This window comes from Phyllobates terribilis, unplaced genomic scaffold (genome assembly GCF_046119375.1).
Source record: "Phyllobates terribilis strain yellow unplaced genomic scaffold, ASM4611937v1 Scaffold_12__6_contigs__length_324123572, whole genome shotgun sequence".
In the NCBI taxonomy this organism is placed as follows: Eukaryota; Metazoa; Chordata; class Amphibia; order Anura; family Dendrobatidae; genus Phyllobates; species Phyllobates terribilis.
The window spans coordinates 165,175,373-165,196,886 of record NW_027362772.1 but is presented as its reverse complement, the minus strand read 5'-3'; the positions used below and the strand labels follow the sequence as shown (position 1 = coordinate 165,196,886).

The window sequence follows — 21,514 nt, the reverse complement described above, 5'->3', positions numbered from 1 at the left end:
AGTGGTCATGCCTTTAAAAATTTTAGACATATTTATGAAGAGTTCTGACTATTTTTTGTCAACAACCACAAAAGAAAAAAGTTTCATGATTTGTTTAGCAAAACTTAATCGATGTGAATACTTTTATGCCCAAAAATGACAAAAGTATTCTCGGAGTGATACCTGGCTAACCAGAAAAAAAATATACTGTATATATGCAAGCTTTGAGAGCACAAAGGCTCCTTCTTCAGTTAATATTGCCTGAAGAAGGAGCCTGTGTGCTCTGTAAGTTTGCATATATAATTTTTTTTCTGGTTAGACAATAAAGGTATCACTCCGAGAATACTTTTGTAATATTTTTGGGCATAAAAGTATTCACATCGATTTTTCTGGCTAACATGGTACCACAATATAACTTTGTACTTCATTAAAACTTAAAAACTTTTACTTGGATGCTTGTCCAGTGTAAATAGTAAATTATGCTAACCATGTCAAACCTTGCCAGTCTGGAAGTAATACAAATATATAAATCTAAAAAAACAAATGTAAATTATACCACTTACAAACTTGTGAGTTTTGACATGGTTAGTAGAATTTAAAATCACAGGCCAGATTTTCAAGTACTGATGAAATGGAGAAGGTGGAGAAACTTCTATTTTTTCTATGCAAGTTCGAGAAAAACTGATGCCACTCTGATCAAACTCTGATCAGAATGATTGTACCGCTTTTCTCAGATGTGGAAAATTAGGTCGTGTGCACCTACCCTTAGAGCAAAGATCAGTAAATGAAATTGTTACAAGAGGCACACAATGCAAGGCCTTTATAGGCTCAACACTCATCAGATCAACAAATGGTCCATGTAACAAACAAAGGCTAAAAATCCCTGATTTATATAACAATTACCTTCACATTTTGTAGGTGTCACACTGTCACTGAGAGGCGATTCAATCCAATGATCGGGTTGTTCTTTCACTTTTAAAACATAAGAACATCTGTACTCTGCGGTGCGATCAGAAACTTTAAAAGCCTTTTTATGTGGAGTAATTGTTATACCAGGCCAAAGATGAAGCTGTGTTTCTCCCGAATATAGAAAATAGTGCTGAATTACACATTCACGTGGAGGTCTTGTTGTAGTGCAGGTTACTAGGACCGAGTTGTCTCCTTGCACACATGCTGATTTGCTCGGTTTGTACGGATCTGGAAGAAATGAGAGTTGTTATGATAATATATTTTGAAGTTGCACCAAATTAGAATCATTTAAGACATTTCAAGGGTCATAGATTTAAAGTTTAAAAAAGACACAAGTCCATATTGTTCAATGTGTAAGTCCTAGTGGAAAAGTTTTTTAATCCAGCAGAGGAATGAAAAATGAAAAAAAACAAAACTTTATTTTAAGTTCATTAAAATATATTGTATAAGCAGGCAAAATAGAATAACTTTCATACGCGTTTCAAGTCTTACTGGATCTTAGTCAAAAAGTAGCAAACTACTGATATAAAACCACAACGCCCAATAATCTGATGATGTCACATATTGATTGCACTAAAAAAATCATGTAATTGAACTCCAAATTCACATTCAGATGCCAAAATAATACCTCACTGCAAGAGCTCATCATTTGAAAAATATACTTTAGAGTCCATATAAAACCACCATCTTGAAAAAAACACGGCTAAAATAATATTTGATAAAGATGTATACATGAATAGATAAAGTTTGTCAATAAATGCACTAATGTAAATAGACCAATAGAATCCGAATAACTAGTGATACATGAAATTGTTATATATTATATAAAGTAATATAGAAAATGATAATTATTAAATTAAACTTATTCATAATATTCCGCAGTGCTTTACAGACATCATCATTATTGCTGTCCCCAATGAGGCTCACAATCTAAATTCCCTATCAATATGTCTTTGAAGTGAATCAAACAACATACACATATAGTATAGAAATATAAGGGATGGGTGAGCTGTGTTCGGCAAAGCTTTTGCACGTCTTCAACGTCTAAGCTAACATTAAGAAATAAAAAGAAGAGGGCACAATACTGACCCCTTTGATACCCCATTGCTAACTGTAACCCAATCAGAGTGTTTTCCATTAATAACCACTCTTTGTTTCCTTTCACTGAGCAAGATGTTAATCTAACTACACATCTCTGGTCCCAAGAAGTACAAAGAAATTTCTTATTTCTGTTAACTTAAGTTTGGAAAAGCTAATAATAGAGGCATAAATTTGAAAGCTATTTTTTGCAGAAACTAACATGTGTAAAAAGTTTTCATCTTAGTTCCCCAAGTTGCAATTCATTTAAAAATTTCCCTCAATAACATTTTTAGGATTAGCATGGTGGTTCAGTGGTTAGCACTGTTGATTTGCAGCCCTGAAGACCTGGGTTCAAATCCCACCAAGGACAACATCTGCAAGGAGTTTGTATGTTCTCCCCTTGTTTGCGTGAGTTTCCTCTGGGTTCTCCGGTTTCCTCCCACACTCCAAATACACAATGATAGGGAATTTAGATTGTTAGCCCCAGTGGAGACAGTCATGGTAATGTCTGAAAGCCCTGTAGAATTAATGGCGCTATATAAGTAAGTAAAAAAAAGACTGTTCCTTGATTCTGGTAAGCACCTGCCACTTTTTCTTGAATGGGATTGACCATTACTCTGGCAACCTCTTCTCAATTACTGTATTTCGTAATGTAAAATAAAATCAGCCTGGACTCACCTCCGATGCCAGCGCCATTCCAGGGATCTAGTGTTTTAGTATATCAATGCTTTTATATGACAAATAATATTGCATATTGGTTATAATTCAGGGGTGTAACTTTAGTGGGGAGTAGATGTTCCAGTTGCATCTGGATACTGGTGGTTAAAAGAAGTGAACTGACCATTCTTCAGACATTTTGGAAGACGCTCCATACTTACAATACCAAATAATGGGAAAGCTCAAACGACTACTGGAACAAGTCCGGGTGTCTTTCTGAATGTTTTGTTAGTGGTTTCTTCATTGTTTAATGTAGCTAAAAAATATTGTTTTGAAAATGCCATTAAAAAAAATCTGACCTAAAAATGCTAGGAAATCGCTTAAAAATTGCCGTGAGTCAAAACTGTTAAAAAAAGCGCTCGGTGAGATGAGTGAAAGTTTCTCCAATGTTAAAATGATAGCAATGTAATGATTAGTGCATAGTATTGTAATACAGTGTCACATATATAATACAACATTTACTTACCTATTACTTTTAATGAAAGGAATTCACTGGAATCGCTCAAATTCTGGTCATAATTTTGAGAACAGCGATAATTACTAGAATTATGTTCCTGTACATTTGTCAGAGTAAAGTATTCTTCATACGCCTTGGCGTTTTCTGCTGTAAACAATGGAGCTCTGTTCCTTAGTAAACTAAATCTCCCCTGATGTGAAGATGAACATATGATTGTTACGTTACCGCCCTTCAAAACTACTTTGCTCGGAGATGCTTGAATTTCTGGCCCCGATCCTGCAAAAAAACAGAGATAACAATGCAGAAAAAATAAATGCTGGGTGGTACATGCAAATACCTTATAGCTGCTTTTTTTTTTTTTACCTGTATGACATTATCCGAATACATTATTGTATATTGCCATTATTTACCCTCGGTATATTGGTATAATTATGGTATAATTTAGGATTGAATGACAATATTTGCCTCCGAATGGCTGCATTCTTATGCACAGTACAGCAGCACTATGTGAGACATTTTGTGGAACTATTTTGAAATATATGATGATATTTGGCCGTCTATAATGATATATATCATTTGAGCACAGTTTGACAGTTTTGTTAGAGCAACAGATAATATTTAGCACTGCACAGAAGTTATTGACAGCTCAGCCGTCCAATCTGGTGCAGGGGGTGCTGAATCTGTCAGTACTTTGATTGACGGCTCAGTCATCTAGTCTGGTGCAAGGGTGTTTTGAGCTGTTGTTGTTTTGATTGACAGCTCGGCCATCCAATCTGAGATTAGGAGGTGTGGGCTGCTTTCAAGTGTTCCCTGTCCCATGTGAATCCCCAGCTACTTAGCTGGCTTTTAGTCCCAGATCTCTGCCAGTTGAAAATTCAGCTATGCGTGGTTTGTTTCTCTGTGCCTTGTGCTGTGCTTGTGGATCTTGTGCTGCCTTACCTTGGACCTTGTTCTGACCATCCGTTTTGCCTAGCCCCTTTGCTCTGCTCTGTTATCTTCCTGGTATTCTGACCTTGGACAATTACCTGACTACACCTTTATTTCTTTCCTCTGTTTATGACATACCCTCCTGGCTCTTGACCTCAGACTCCTTGACAACTCTGACTCTTGGCTCGTTCATGAGAAGTGACTCAGCATCACATGCATGATGTAGGAAAAGAGACTCTGATTCCAGCGATGTGTCACTTAGTTTCCTGGGTTCAGCAGTTGTTAATCAATCAGAGTTTTTAGATGTACCGTGTAGCAAAGCTCAGAAAGCTGCCCCATCCCACACCACAGCTTTCTGTGTATATTGCTTAGGGACAATGAACTGCTAATCACAGGAGGGGGCATAGTCAGACCAGGGCTCACTTGAGCTGTAGTGATAATCTCCTACTGATAAAACCTTCATTGTATTGAAACAAAATTACTTGACCTAATAAGTGACTCATCACTGAAATCAGTGTCTAAGCCCCTACCTCATGCTGACAGATTCCATTAATGATCAAGCATTTTTAATTCTTAGACTAAAGAAATTAAATGTGCTTTTCTTTATTTTAAAAGTGTAAAAGTTTCCAAAATGTATTTTAAAGCAGATGTGTGAGTCCAGTTTCTACATCTGTCTTGCTATTAGTGTATGCTTCTATTTATTTTTTTCTATAAAACAGTTTAATTTTCATTTTACTTTTGTCCTTTATAACCTTATAAATATTTTCTTTTATAAAACTAGAAAACTGGGCATTTTTAACTAAAATGAAATACGACCTATAATGCAGTGGTATATTGATCAGAATATCTAAAGGGATAAGTGTTATCTTTTGATGAACTAGCACAGATGGCTTTATCTTAAAGGGGTTGTCCAGTACTATTGATAATGCCACTATGTATTTTTATGGTAAAAAGAAGTGTCTTTGTAAATACCTTGTGTTGCAGATAATGCCTGTGAGCGGCGCTATATCTGGCCGCTCACAGGCATCACGTGACCTCCCGCTGATATCACAGCAAGTGAGGCGTGACATCCGTGACTCGGTCCCCGTGGTGGCTGCTGGGTTGTGGGTGGGGTTACCCCGCGCGTCACACCCAGCATCCACCACACGCTTTCCCGTGGAATGCAGAAGTCAGTCAAACCCGGCTGCATCCGGAGCATGACGTGACATCAGCAGATGTCAGAGCCGGTTGCAACAGGGGGTCACGTGATGCCTGTGAGCAGCCAGTGATAGCGCCGCTCACAGGCAAGAACAGCAGCGCAAGGTATTTACAAAGAAACTTATTTTCACCATAAAAATACATTGGGACATTATCAATAGTACTGGACAACCCCTTTAAAGAGGGCTATATATATCTATATATATACATATATACAGTGGGGAAAATAAGTATTTGATAACTGCCGATTTTGCAAGTTTTCCCACCTACAAAGAATGGAGAGATCTGTAATTTTTATCGTAGGTACACTTCACCAGAAAATCACATTGTATGATTTTTTCCATAATTAATTTGCATTTTATTGCATGAAATAAGTATTTGATATAATAGAAAAACAGAACTTAATATTTGGTACAGAAACCTTTCTTTGCAATTACAGAGGTCAGACATTTCCTGTTGTTCTTGACCAAGTTTGCACACACTGCAACAGGTATTTTGTCCCACTCCTCCATACTGATCTTCTCCAGATCTTTCAGGTTTCGGGGCTGCTGCTGGGCAACATTGAGTTTCAGCTCCCTCCAAAGATTTTCTATTGGGTCAGGTCTGGAGATGGGCTAGTTCACTCCAAGACCTTGAAATGCTTCTCACGTAGCCACTCCTTAGTAGCACTGGCTGCATGTTTCCGGTCATTGTCATGCTTGAAGACACAGCCATGACCCATCTTCAATGCTCTTATGGAGGGAAGGAGGTTGTTGGCCAAAATCTTGTGATACATGACCTCATCCATCCTCCCTTAAATACGGTGCAGTCATCCTGTGCCCCTTGCAGAAAAGTACCCCCAAAGCATGATGTTTTCCCCATCATGCTTCACATTTGGGACAATGTTCTTGGGATTGTACTCATCCTTATTCCTCCAAACATGGTGAGTGGAGTTGATACTAAAAAGTTCTATTTTGGTCTCATCTGACCACATAACCTTCTCCCATGCCTTCTCTGGATCATCCAGATGGTCATTGCCGAATTTCAAACGGTCCTGGACATGTTCTGGCGTGAACAGGGGGACCTTGTGTGCCCTGCAGGATTTTAATCCATGACGACGTAATGTGTTACTAATGGTAATGTTTGAGACTGTGGTCACAGCTCTCTTCAGGTCATTGGCCAGGGCATCCCATGTAGTTCTGGGCTGATTCCTGACTTTTCTCAGACTCATCCTTAACCTATGAGGTGAGATCTTGCATGGAGCCCCAGACCAAGGAAGATTGACAGTCAAATTATGTTTCTTCCATTTTCTAATAATTGTGCCAACTGTTGTTGCCTTCTCACCAAGCTTCTTGCTTATTGTCCTGTAGCCCATCCCAGCCTTGTGCAGGTCTACAATATTATCCCTGGTGTCCTTAGACAACTCTTTGGTCTTGGCCATGGTGGAGAGGTTGGAGTGTGATTGAGTGTGTGGACAGGCTTTTTTATACAGGTAATGAGTTCAAACAGGTGTAAGGGCTCTTTCACGTGTGTTTCCAGTACGTGTGGTGACAGTTTCCACATGTACTGGAGACACTGATAGATGCAGACCCATTCAAATAAATGGGTTTGTGCACATGTCAGTGTGTTTCCACGGACCGTGACATGTCCATTTTTTTTGCATGCACGGTCTGCAAAAAGTCTCACATGGATGACATCCATGTATCATCCGTGTGACACATACCGGCGCATCGGAATCAGTGCTACAGTTAGCGCTGTTCCCAAGCGTAGGGTGCTGAACGCTGCCCTCATCATGGTTCCCTTCCGGCTCTGCGATCACCATCAGCAGGGACAATGATGAGGGTAGTAGTGTCTGCTCCCGCAGAGTCCAAGGGTAAGAATAAGAATAAAATAATTAAATCCATATACTCACCTGTCCGGAGATGTCCCCCACTGTAATCCTCTGACCGCTGACACGGAAGAGCCAGGGAGAATGAGCTGCTCTGGAACTGCGCTCAGTGAGTGACATTCTCCCTGGCTCCTCAGCATCAGTAGGAGGACTTCTTAAAGAAGAAACTAACAGGTCTGTGAGAGCCAGAATTCTTGCTGGTTAGTAGGTGATTAAATACTTATTTGAAGCAAAAAGTGCAATTTAATTATTTAAAAATCATACAATGTAAATTTCAGTTTTTTACTTTTAGATTCTATCTCTCACAGGTGAAGTGTACCTGTGATAAAAATTAGATTCCTCTCCATTCTTTGTGGGTGGGAAAACTTGAAAATCGGCAGTGCATCAAATACCGTATTTTCGGACTATAAGACGCACCGGACCATAAGACGCACCTAGGTTTTAGAAAAGGAAAATAGAAAAAAATGTAATCAAAAAATATGGTCATGATGCCCTGTTAAGGGGAGGGGGTCTACTGCTGACACTGTTATAGGGCTAATGTCCCCCAATTCTGTTAATATCCCCCATCCTGGTATATATGGCCCCCTTCTTCCTGATATATGTGGCTCTCATCCCCATCCTAATATGCATGGCACCCCAATCCACCATCTTGGTATGCATGGTCCCACTCATCCCTCTTCCTGGTATGTATGGCACTTTTGATCTCTGTATGTATGGCTCCCCTCATTCTGGCATGTATGGCACCCTTCATCCCTGTATGTATGGCCCCCCTCATGCCTCATCCCTGTATGTATGGCCCCCCTCATCCCAGTATGTATGGCCCCCCTCATCCCTCTTACTGGTATGTATGGCACCCTTCATCCCTATATCTATGACCCCCTCATCCTGGTATGCTTAGCACCCCCTGATCCCCGTCACGCTGCACAGAAAAAAATAAACAATTGTACTCACCTCATCTCTCCTCCAGCGCTGTGTCCCGCTCTTTGCCGGAATAGTCACTGCTCCCCAGGCCGGGACTGCGTGCATGGGGAGACAAGAACCTGTTGGGCCTTATCCAATGTACCTGACTGTAAATATTGTAATTACTCCTTTCTCCCAAGTAAAACCCCAGTAATGGTTAATAACTTTGTGTCCTCTGAAGTTATTACTACCCTGGTCCCAGAAAGATAAATGTCTGGAGACAGCCGCGACTGGATGGTGTGAAGTAAGTGAAGAATGTCACATGCACAGCCACACATCAAAGGGAGGATACGAATTGTCTGTAGGGTGCCAAAGTGAGCAAATGCCACAACTCGCCCACGGCTACCTCGCTGGGGCACCTTACAGTGTTGCAATTTCAATATTGAGGAGTGTATATATTAGTTAAACATTGACATTTGGTCATTAATAATATAAATGAGAAGATTATATGTACTCACCCCAAGCTAATTGTAATGCTGTTAAAAACATATCTAAAAAGATAAAATGAATTCAATTAAAAGAGACATCAGGAAATGTTGTAGTTATATCACAGTCAGGTCATGTAAGATAAATTACAATGATGTTGTGTTTAAAGAAACACTCCAGTTATTTTTTTTTTCCCTAAACCTGTATCAATGTATATATGTAGTGTACCGTCAGTTTGTTTATATTCTCATCGATCATTGTCTTCTCCGTTATCCAGCATCGTTCCGCTCCTCTTCTTCATCGCGTGACAGCTACAGTATTTCAACTTGCCGTCTCACTTTTCCCTCCATGTCTGACCCAAAAAATGGCTTTTACAATGTAAGTCTGGGAAATTCTATAGACTTGCATTGTAAAAGCCACTTCCGGCTCACACACAGAGCATAGTCATATTTCTACGACTAAGGGCATAGTGTATGCCATAAACGAGTAAGGTTTTATCCCTCATGATGGATACCCCTGTGTTTTAATGAATCTCTAATAAAAAGATTGATTTTATGGATGGAAGTGCCGGAAAATCCTTTTTTCTTCTTCGCATTACATTTAGTAGCTACTGTGTGGTCCTGTTGATGGAACCTGGTTATAATTAGTAATACTGTACATTGGCTTGGATACAGGATGCCTTACTTGTGGTTCTTCCTCTAGCTGTTGCATGTCCCTTAAATTAGAGTAGGATAGTAGGCTGTAGATAGGGGCAGTCTGGGGAAAGCCCTTTGTATAGGTACATGGAAAAAGCCAGTATAGGTCCAACCAAGGAGTAGGGTGGGACGTGCAGCACAAAGTGTAGTGTTCCGTGACAACTGTGAGAAACATTGCCGGTGCTTCGTAGGACTCACATAGCTGACGTGGGGGCTTTTAATTATATAGTATAAACTGCAGAAATATTGCATTGCAGTTTAGAGTTGAATAGACATTCCCTTATGAAGCCTTGCCAAAGATTTCTAAATCTAGCAAAGCTAATCCTTTTAGGTCTATTGCAGAGTGTGTTAGTCAGTGGAGTAGCCTATCTGTGTTGCTAGCTACACCACCTGTGTATAGAATACCAATTTTTGTTACTGCACCTAGTGAAGTAAAACCTTTTGGGCATAGCATCATTCTATTAATCCATCTATACTGACCTCCATCAGGTTGCAAATTGAATATAATTTTTTTCTGCATCTAGCTCTGAAAAAATATTTGGCCTTCTAGCAGTGTGTGGGACTTGTTCTATTAGTCCATCTATACTGACCTCCATCACGTTGCAAAATGAATATAATTTTTTTCTGCATCTAGCTCTGAAAAAATATTTGGCCTTCTAGCAGTGTGTGGGACTTGTTCTATTAGTCCATCTATACTGACCTCCATCAGGTTGCAAATTCAAAATAATTTTTATCTACACCTAGCTCTGAAAAAATATTTGGCCTTCTAGCAGTGTGTGGGACTTGTTCTATTAGTCCATCTATACTGACCTCCATCAGGTTGCAAATTGAATATAATTTTTTTCTGCATCTAGCTCTGAAAAAATATTTGGGCTTCTAGCAGTGTGTGGGACTTGTTCTATTAGCCATCTATACTGACCTCCATCAGGTTGCAAATTGAATATAATTTTTTTCTGCATCTAGCTCTGAAAAAATATTTGGGCTTCTAGCAGTGTGTGGGACTTGTTCTATTAGTCCATCTATACTGACCTCCATCAGGTTGCAAACTGAATATAATTTTTATCTGCATCTACCTCTGAAAAAATATTTGGGCTTCTAGCAGTGTGTGGGACTTGTTCTATTAGTCCATCTATACTGACCTCCATCAGGTTCCAAACTGAATATAATTTTTTTCTGCATCTACCTCTGAAATAATATTTGGGCTTCTAGCTGTGTGTGGGACTTGTTCTATTAGTCCATCTATACTGACCTCCATCAGGTTGCAAATTGAATATAATATTTTTCTGCATCTAGCTCTGAAAAAATATTTGGCCTTCTAGCAGTGTGTGGGACTTGTTCTATTAGTCCATCTATACTGACCTCCATCAGGTTGCAAATTGAATTTAATTTTTTTCTGCATCTAGCTCTGAAAAAATATTTGGCCTTCTAGCAGTGTGTGGGACTTGTTCTATTAGTCCATCTATACTGACCTCCATCACGTTGCAAATTGAATATAATTTTTTTCTGCATCTAGCTCTGAAAAAATATTTTGGCTTCTAGCAGTGTGTGGGACTTGTTCTATTAGTCCATCTATACTGACCTCCATCAGGTTGCAAATTGAATATAATTTTTTTCTGCATCTAGATCTGAAAAAATATTTGGGCTTCTAGCAGTGTGTGGGACTTGTTCTATTAGTCCATCTATACTGACCTCCATCAGGTTGCAAATTGAATATAATATTTTTCTGCATCTAGCTCTGAAAAAATATTTGGCCTTCTAGCAGTGTGTGGGACTTGTTCTATTAGTCCATCTATACTGACCTCCATCACGTTGCAAAATGAATATAATTTTTTTCTGCATCTAGCTCTGAAAAAATATTTGGCCTTCTAGCAGTGTGTGGGACTTGTTCTATTAGTCCATCTATACTGACCTCCATCAGGTTGCAAATTCAAAATAATTTTTATCTACACCTAGCTCTGAAAAAATATTTGGCCTTCTAACAGTGTGTGGGACTTGTTCTATTAGTCCATCTATACTGACCTCCATCAGGTTGCAAATTGAATATAATTTTTTTCTGCATCTAGCTCTGAAAAAATATTTGGGCTTCTAGCAGTGTGTGGGACTTGTTCTATTAGTCCATCTATAATGACCTCCATCAGGTTGCAAATTGAATATAATTTTTTTCTGCATCTAGCTCTGAAAAAATATTTGGGCTTCTAGCAGTGTGTGGGACTTCTTCTATTAGTCCACCTATACTGACCTCCATCAGGTTGCAAACTGAATATAATTTTTTTCTGCATCTACCTCTGAAAAAATATTTGGGCTTCTAGCAGTGTGTGGGACTTGTTCTATTAGTCCATCTATACTGACCTCCGTCAGGTTCCAAACTGAATATAATTTTTTTCTGCATCTACCTCTGAAAAAATATTTGGGCTTCTAGCTGTGTGTGGGACTTGTTCTATTAGTCCATCTATACTGACCTCCATCAGGTTGCAAATTGAATATAATATTTTTCTGTATCTAGCTCTGAAAAAATATTTGGCCTTCTAGCAGTGTGTGGGACTTGTTCTATTAGTCCATCTATACTGACCTCCATCAGGTTGCAAATTGAATATAATTTTTTTCTGCATCTAGCTCTGAAAAAATATTTGGCCTTCTAGCAGTGTGTGGGACTTGTTCTATTAGTCCATCTATACTGACCTCCATCACGTTGCAAATTGAATATAATTTTTTTCTGCATCTAGCTCTGAAAAAATATTTGGGCTTCTAGCAGTGTGTGGGACTTGTTCTATTAGTCCATCTATACTGACCTCCATCAGGTTGCAAATTGAATATAATTTTTTTCTGCATCTAGCTCTGAAAAAATATTTGGGCTTCTAGCAGTGTGTGGGACTTGTTCTATTAGTCCATCTATACTGACCTCCATCAGGTTGCAAACTGAATATAATTTTTTCTACATCTACCTCTGAAAAAATATTTGGGCTTCTAGCAGTGTGTGGGACTTGTTCTATCAGTCCATCTATACTGACCTACATCAGGTTGCAAACTGAACATAATTTTTTTCTGCATCTACCTCTGAAAAAATATTTGGGCTTCTAGCTGTGTGTGGGACTTGTTCTATTAGTCCATCTATACTGACCTCCATCAGGTTGCAAACTGAATATAATTTTTTCTGCATCTACCTCTGAAAAAATATTTGGGCTTCTAGCAGTGTGTGGGACTTGTTCTATTAGTTCATCTATACTGACCTCCATCAGGTTGCAAACTGAATATAATTTTTTTCTGCATCTACCTCTGAAAAAATATTTGGGCTTCTAGCTGTGTGTGGGACTTGTTCTATTAGTCCATCTATACTGACCTCCATCAGGTTGCAAATTGAATATAATTTTTTTCTGCATCTAGCTCTGAAAAAATATTTGGCCTTCTAGCAGTGTGTGGGACTTGTTCTATTAGTCCATCTATACTGACCTACATCACGTTGCAAATTGAATATAATTTTTTTCTGCATCTAGCTCTGAAAAAATATTTGGGCTTCTAGCAGTGTGTGGGACTTGTTCTATTAGTCCATCTATACTGACCTCCATCAGGTTGCAAACTGAATATAATTTTTTCTGCATCTACCTCTGAAAAAATACTTGGGCTTCTAGCAGTGTGTGGGACTTGTTCTATTAGTCCAACTATACTGACCTCCATCAGGTTGCAAACTGAACATAATTTTATTCTGCATTTACCTCTGAAAAAATATTTGGGCTTCTATCTGTGTGTGGGACTTGTTCTATTAGTTCATCTATACTGACCTCCATCAGGTTGCAAATTGAATATCATTTTTTTCTGCATCTAGCTCTGAAAAAATATTTGGCCTTCTAGCAGTGTGTGGGACTTGTTCTATTAGTCCATCCATACTGACCTCCATCACGTTGCAAATTGAATATAATTTTTTTCTGCATCTAGCTCTGAAAAAATATTTGGGCTTCTAGCAGTGTGTGGGACTTGTTCTATTAGTCCATCTATACTGACCTCCATCAGGTTGCAAATTGAATATAATTTTTTTCTGCATCTAGCTCTGAAAAAATATTTGGGCTTCTAGCAGTGTGTGGGACTTGTTCTATTAGTCCATCTATACTGACCTCCATCAGGTTGCAAACTGAATATAATTTTTTCTGCATCTACCTCTGAAAAAATATTTGGGCTTCTAGCAGTGTGTGTGACTTGTTCTATTAGTCCATCTATACTGACCTCCATCAGGTTGCAAACTGAATATAATTTTTTTCTGCATCTACCTGTGAAAAAATATTTGAGCTTCTAGCTGTGTGTGGGACTTGTTCTATTAGTCCATCTATACTGACCTCCATCAGGTTGCAAATTGAATATAATTTTTTTCTGCATCTAGCTCTGAAAAAATATTTGGCCTTCTAGCAGTGTGGGGGACTTGCTCTATTAGTCCATCTATACTGACCTCCATCACGTTGCAAATTGAATATAATTTTTTTCTGCATCTAGCTCTGAAAAAATATTTGGGCTTCTAGCAGTGTGTGGGACTTGTTCTATTAGTCCATCTATACTGACCTCCATCAGGTTGCAAACTGAATATAATTTTTTCTGCATCTACCTCTGAAAAAATATTTGGGCTTCTAGCAGTGTTTGGGACTTGTTCTATTAGTCCATCTATACTGACCTCCATCAGGTTGCAAACTGAATATAATTTTTTTCTGCATCTACCTCTGAAAAAATATTTGGGCTTCTAGCTGTGTGTGGAGCTTGTTCTATTAGTCCATCTATACTGACCTCCATCAGGTTGCAAATTGAATATAATATTTTTCTGCATCTAGCTCTGAAAAAATATTTGGGCTTCTAGCAGTGTGTGGGACTTGTTCTATTAGTCCATCTATACTGACCTCCATCAGGTTGCAAACTGAATATAATTTTTTTCTGCATCTAGCTCTGAAAAAATATTTGGCCTTCTAGCAGTGTGTGGGACTTGTTCTATTAGTCCATCTATACTGACCTCCATCAGGTTGCAAATTGAATATACTTGTTTTCTGCATCTAGCTCTGAAAAAATATTTGGCCTTCTAGCAGTGTGTGGGACTTGTTCTATTAGTCCATCTATACTGACCTCCATCAGGTTGCAAATTGAATATAATTTTTTTCTGCATCTAGCTCTGAAAAAATATTTGGGCTTCTAGAAGTGTGTGGGACTTGTTCTATTAGTCCATCTATACTGACCTCCATCAGGTTGCAAATTGAATATAATATTTTTCTGCATCTAGCTCTGAAAAAATATTTGGCCTTCTAGCAGTGTGTGGGACTTGTTCTATTAGTCCATCTATACTGACCTCCATCACGTTGCAAAATGAATATAATTTTTTTCTGCATCTAGCTCTGAAAAAATATTTGGCCTTCTAGCAGTGTGTGGGACTTGTTCTATTAGTCCATCTATACTGACCTCCATCAGGTTGCAAATTCAAAATAATTTTTATCTACACCTAGCTCTGAAAAAATATTTGGCCTTCTAACAGTGTGTGGGACTTGTTCTATTAGTCCATCTATACTGACCTCCATCAGGTTGCAAATTGAATATAATTTTTTTCTGCATCTAGCTCTGAAAAAATATTTGGGCTTCTAGCAGTGTGTGGGACTTGTTCTATTAGTCCATCTATAATGACCTCCATCAGGTTGCAAATTGAATATAATTTTTTTCTGCATCTATCTCTGAAAAAATATTTGGGCTTCTAGCAGTGTGTGGGACTTCTTCTATTAGTCCACCTATACTGACCTCCATCAGGTTGCAAACTGAATATAATTTTTTTCTGCATCTACCTCTGAAAAAATATTTGGGCTTCTAGCAGTGTGTGGGACTTGTTCTATTAGTCCATCTATACTGACCTCCGTCAGGTTCCAAACTGAATATAATTTTTTTCTGCATCTACCTCTGAAAAAATATTTGGGCTTCTAGCTGTGTGTGGGACTTGTTCTATTAGTCCATCTATACTGACCTCCATCAGGTTGCAAATTGAATATAATATTTTTCTGTATCTAGCTCTGAAAAAATATTTGGCCTTCTAGCAGTGTGTGGGACTTGTTCTATTAGTCCATCTATACTGACCTCCATCAGGTTGCAAATTGAATATAATTTTTTTCTGCATCTAGCTCTGAAAAAATATTTGGCCTTCTAGCAGTGTGTGGGACTTGTTCTATTAGTCCATCTATACTGACCTCCATCACGTTGCAAATTGAATATAATTTTTTTCTGCATCTAGCTCTGAAAAAATATTTGGGCTTCTAGCAGTGTGTGGGACTTGTTCTATTAGTCCATCTATACTGACCTCCATCAGGTTGCAAATTGAATATAATTTTTTTCTGCATCTAGCTCTGAAAAAATATTTGGGCTTCTAGCAGTGTGTGGGACTTGTTCTATTAGTCCATCTATACTGACCTCCATCAGGTTGCAAACTGAATATAATTTTTTCTACATCTACCTCTGAAAAAATATTTGGGCTTCTAGCAGTGTGTGGGACTTGTTCTATCAGTCCATCTATACTGACCTACATCAGGTTGCAAACTGAACATAATTTTTTTCTGCATCTACCTCTGAAAAAATATTTGGGCTTCTAGCTGTGTGTGGGACTTGTTCTATTAGTCCATCTATACTGACCTCCATCAGGTTGCAAACTGAATATAATTTTTTCTGCATCTACCTCTGAAAAAATATTTGGGCTTCTAGCAGTGTGTGGGACTTGTTCTATTAGTTCATCTATACTGACCTCCATCAGGTTGCAAACTGAATATAATTTTTTTCTGCATCTACCTCTGAAAAAATATTTGGGCTTCTAGCTGTGTGTGGGACTTGTTCTATTAGTCCATCTATACTGACCTCCATCAGGTTGCAAATTGAATATAATTTTTTTCTGCATCTAGCTCTGAAAAAATATTTGGCCTTCTAGCAGTGTGTGGGACTTGTTCTATTAGTCCATCTATACTGACCTACATCACGTTGCAAATTGAATATAATTTTTTTCTGCATCTAGCTCTGAAAAAATATTTGGGCTTCTAGCAGTGTGTGGGACTTGTTCTATTAGTCCATCTATACTGACCTCCATCAGGTTGCAAACTGAATATAATTTTTTCTGCATCTACCTCTGAAAAAATACTTGGGCTTCTAGCAGTGTGTGGGACTTGTTCTATTAGTCCAACTATACTGACCTCCATCAGGTTGCAAACTGAACATAATTTTATTCTGCATTTACCTCTGAAAAAATATTTGGGCTTCTATCTGTGTGTGGGACTTGTTCTATTAGTTCATCTATACTGACCTCCATCAGGTTGCAAATTGAATATCATTTTTTTCTGCATCTAGCTCTGAAAAAATATTTGGCCTTCTAGCAGTGTGTGGGACTTGTTCTATTAGTCCATCCATACTGACCTCCATCACGTTGCAAATTGAATATAATTTTTTTCTGCATCTAGCTCTGAAAAAATATTTGGGCTTCTAGCAGTGTGTGGGACTTGTTCTATTAGTCCATCTATACTGACCTCCATCAGGTTGCAAATTGAATATAATTTTTTTCTGCATCTAGCTCTGAAAAAATATTTGGGCTTCTAGCAGTGTGTGGGACTTGTTCTATTAGTCCATCTATACTGACCTCCATCAGGTTGCAAACTGAATATAATTTTTTCTGCATCTACCTCTGAAAAAATATTTGGGCTTCTAGCAGTGTGTGTGACTTGTTCTATTAGTCCATCTATACTGACCTCCATCAGGTTGCAAACTGAATATAATTTTTTTCTGCATCTACCTGTGAAAAAATATTTGAGCTTCTAGCTGTGTGTGGGACTTGTTCTATTAGTCCATCTATACTGACCTCCATCAGGTTGCAAATTGAATATAATTTTTTTCTGCATCTAGCTCTGAAAAAATATTTGGCCTTCTAGCAGTGTGGGGGACTTGCTCTATTAGTCCATCTATACTGACCTCCATCACGTTGCAAATTGAATATAATTTTTTTCTGCATCTAGCTCTGAAAAAATATTTGGGCTTCTAGCAGTGTGTGGGACTTGTTCTATTAGTCCATCTATACTGACCTCCATCAGGTTGCAAACTGAATATAATTTTTTCTGCATCTACCTCTGAAAAAATATTTGGGCTTCTAGCAGTGTTTGGGACTTGTTCTATTAGTCCATCTATACTGACCTCCATCAGGTTGCAAACTGAATATAATTTTTTTCTGCATCTACCTCTGAAAAAATATTTGGGCTTCTAGCTGTGTGTGGAGCTTGTTCTATTAGTCCATCTATACTGACCTCCATCAGGTTGCAAATTGAATATAATATTTTTCTGCATCTAGCTCTGAAAAAATATTTGGGCTTCTAGCAGTGTGTGGGACTTGTTCTATTAGTCCATCTATACTGACCTCCATCAGGTTGCAAACTGAATATAATTTTTTTCTGCATCTAGCTCTGAAAAAATATTTGGCCTTCTAGCAGTGTGTGGGACTTGTTCTATTAGTCCATCTATACTGACCTCCATCAGGTTGCAAATTGAATATACTTGTTTTCTGCATCTAGCTCTGAAAAAATATTTGGCCTTCTAACAGTTTGTGGGACCTGTTCTATTAGTCCATCTATACAGACCTCCATCAGGTTGCAAATTGAATATAATTTTTTTCTGCATCTAGCTCTGAAAAAATATTTGGCCTTCTAGCAGTGTGTGTGACTTGTTCTATTAGTCCATCTATACTGACCTCCATCAGGTTGCAAACTGAACATAATTTTTTTCTGCATCTACCTCTGAAAAAATATTTGGGCTTCTAGCTGTGTGTGGGACTTGTTCTATTAGTCCATCTATACTGACCTCCATCAGGTTGCAAATTGAATATAATATTTTTCTGCATCTAGCTCTGAAAAAATATTTGTGATTCTAGCAGTGTGTGGGACTTGTTCTATTAGTCCATCTATACTGACCTCCATCAGGTTGCAAACTGAATATAATTTTTTTCTGCATCTAGCTCTGAAAAAATATTTGGCCTTCTACCTATGTGTGGGACGTGTTCTATTTGTCCATCTATACTGACCTCCATCAGGTTGCAAATTGAATATAATTTTTTTCTGCATCTAGCTCTGAAAAAATATTTGGCCTTCTAGCAGTGTGTGGGACTTGTTCTATTAGTCCATCTATACTGACCTCCATCAGGTTGCAAATTGAATATAATTTTTTTCTGCATCTAGCTCTGAAAAAATATTTGGCCTTCTAGCAGTGTGTGGGACTTGTTCTATTAGTCCATCTATACTGAGCTCCATCACGTTGCAAATTGAATATAATTTTTTTCTGCATCTAGCTCTGAAAAAATATTTGGGCTTCTAGCAGTGTGTGTGACTTGTTCTATTAGTCCATCTATACTGACCTCCATCAGGTTGCAAACTGAATATAATCTTTTTCTTCATCTACCTCTGAAAAAATATTTGGTCTTCTAGCAGTGTGTGGGACTTCTTCTATTAGTCCATCTATAGTGACCTCCATCAGGTTGCAAACTGAATATAATTTTTTTCTGCATCTAGCTGTGAAAAAATATTTGGCCTTCTAGCAGTGTGGGGGACTTGTTCTATTAGTCCATCTATACTGACCTCCATCACGCTGCAAATTGAATATAATTTTTTTCTGCATCTAGCTCTGAAAAAATATTTGGGCTTTTAGCAGTGTGTGGGACTTGTTCTATTAGTCCATCTATACTGACCTCCATCAGGTTGCAAATTGAATATAATATTTTTCTGCATCTAGCTCTGAAAAAATATTTGGGCTTCTAGCAGTGTGTTGGACTTGTTCTATTAGTCCATCTATACTGACCTCCATCAGGTTGCAAACTGAATATAATTTTTTTCTGCATCTAGCTCTGAAAAAATATTTGGCCTTCTAGCAGTGTGTGGGACTTGTTCTATTAGTCCATCTATACGGACCTCCATCAGGTTGCAAATTGAATATAATTGTTTTCTGCATCTAGCTCTGAAAAAATATTTGGCCTTCTAACAGTGTGTGGGACCTGTTCTATTAGTCCATCTATACAGACCTCCATCAGGTTGCAAACTGAACATAATTTTTTTCTGCATCTACCTCTGAAAAAATATTTGGGCTTCTAGCTGTGTGTGGGACTTGTTCTATTAGTCCATCTATACTGACCTCCATCAGGTTGCAAATTGAATATAATATTTTTCTGCATCTAGCTCTGAAAAAATATTTGGGATTCTAGCAGTGTGTGGGACTTGTTCTATTAGTCCATCTATACTGACCTCCATCAGGGTGCAAACTGAATATAATTTTTTTCTGCATCTAGCTCTGAAAAAATATTTGACCTTCTACCAATGTGTGGGACGAGTTCTATTAGTCCATCTATACTGACCTCCATCAGGTTGCAAATTGAATATAATTTTTTTCTGCATCTAGGTCTGAAAAAATATTTGGCCTTCTAGCAGTGTGTGGGACTTGTTCTATTAGTCCATCTATACTGACCTCCATCAGGTTGCAAATTGAATATAATTTTTTTCTGCATCTAGCTCTGAAAAAATATTTGGCCTTCTAGCAGTGTGTGGGACTTGTTCTATTAGTCCATCTATACTGAGCTCCATCACGTTGCAAATTGAATATAATTTTTTTCTGCATCTAGCTCTGAAAAAATATTTGGGCTTCTAGCAGTGTGTGGGACTTGTTCTATTAGTCCATCTATACTGACCTCCATCAGGTTGCAAATTGAATATAATTTTTTTCTGCATCTAGCTCTGAAAAAAATATTTGGGCTTCTAGCAGTGTGTGGGACTTGTTCTATTAGTCCATCTATACTGACCTCCATCAGGTTGCAAACTGAATATAATTTTTTCTGCATCTACCTCTCAAAAAATATTTTGGCTTCTAGCAGTGTTTGGGACTTGTTCTATTAGTCCATCAATACTTACCTCCATCAGGTTGCAAACTGAATATAATTTTTTTCTGCATCTACCTCTGAAAAAATATTTGGCCTTCTAGCAGTGTGTGGGACTTGTTCTATTAGTCCATCTATAATGACCTCCATCATGTTGCAAATTGAATATAATATTTTTCTGTATCTAGCTTTGAAAAAATTTTTGGCCTTCTAGCAGTGTGTGGGACTTGTTCTATTAGTCCATCTATACTGACCTCTATCAGGTTGCAAACTGAATATATTTTTTTTCTGCATCTACCTCTGAAAAAATATTTGGGCTTCTAGCATTGTGTGGGACTTGTTCTATTAGTCCATCTATACTGACCTCCATCAGGTTGCAAACTGAATATAATTTTTTTCTGCATCTAGCTCTGAAAAAATATTTGGGCTTCTAGCAGTGTGTGGGACTTGTGCTATTAGTCCATCTATACTGACCTCCATCAGGTTGCAAATTGAATATAATTTTTTTCTACATCTAGCTCTGAAAAAATATTTGGCCTTCTAGCAGTGTGTGGGACTTGTTCTATTAGTCCATCTATACTGACCTCCATCAGGTTGCAAATTGAATATAATATTTTTCTGCATCCAGCTCTGAAAAAATATTTGGCCTTCCAGCAGTGTGTGGGACTTGTTCTATTAGTCCATCTATACTGACCTCTATCAGGTTGCAAACTGAATATATTTTTTTTCTGCATCTACCTCTGAAAAAATATTTGGGCTTCTAGCATTGTGTGGGACTTGTTCTATTAGTCCATCTATACTGACCTCCATCAGGTTGCAAACTGAATATAATTTTTTTCTGCATCTAGCTCTGAAAAAATATTGGGACTTCTAGCAGTGTGTGGGACTTGTTGTTATGTTCTGCTACCAGAGCTAAGGAAAGAGAGGAGATCTGTCCCTATGATAGAACTCAGCTTAATCCCTACGATGTAACAGGGGACCTGATCCTGCGATCAGACCTGTTAAAGTCCTAAGCTAGTCTGTACGGAGACCTATAGATGTGGGGAAGGAATCCCTACAAGTACTAAGGACTGGGAGGAAAATGGGACACCTCCTAACAGAAATAGTAGCAGACAGACGAACAAACAAAATATATAGAACATAGAGGTCCGTAGACCAAGCAAACTAACAGAGTTAGATACAGAGCACAGGCTAGCTAGAAAGTAGTTAAACAATGAAGTCCAGCAAAGCCAGAAGGGCGGAGCAGGATTAAATAGGCCAACAAGGTCATGTGACCAGCAAAGGAAAAAACCTAAGAACAAGGTTCTAACAGTACCCCCACTTCTAAGAGGATCCTCCGGATCCCCTAGGACCAG

General features: G+C 38.2%; 1 protein-coding gene across 1 annotated transcript in view; it reads right to left on the bottom strand.

The window, feature by feature from the left end:
* Positions 1-470: 470 nt before the first annotated feature.
* LOC141171743 (immunoglobulin superfamily member 1-like) overlaps positions 471-21,514 on the bottom strand; it is a 251,260-nt gene continuing 230,216 nt past the window's right edge. The window contains exons 5-9 of the mRNA XM_073655388.1: positions 8,612-8,644; positions 3,212-3,478; positions 883-1,176; positions 543-682; positions 471-485 (exon numbers count right to left, since the gene is read on the bottom strand). Of these exons, the coding sequence (XP_073511489.1) occupies positions 471-485; positions 543-682; positions 883-1,176; positions 3,212-3,478; positions 8,612-8,644 (749 nt within the window). The remainder of the gene's footprint in view (positions 486-542; positions 683-882; positions 1,177-3,211; positions 3,479-8,611; positions 8,645-21,514) is intronic.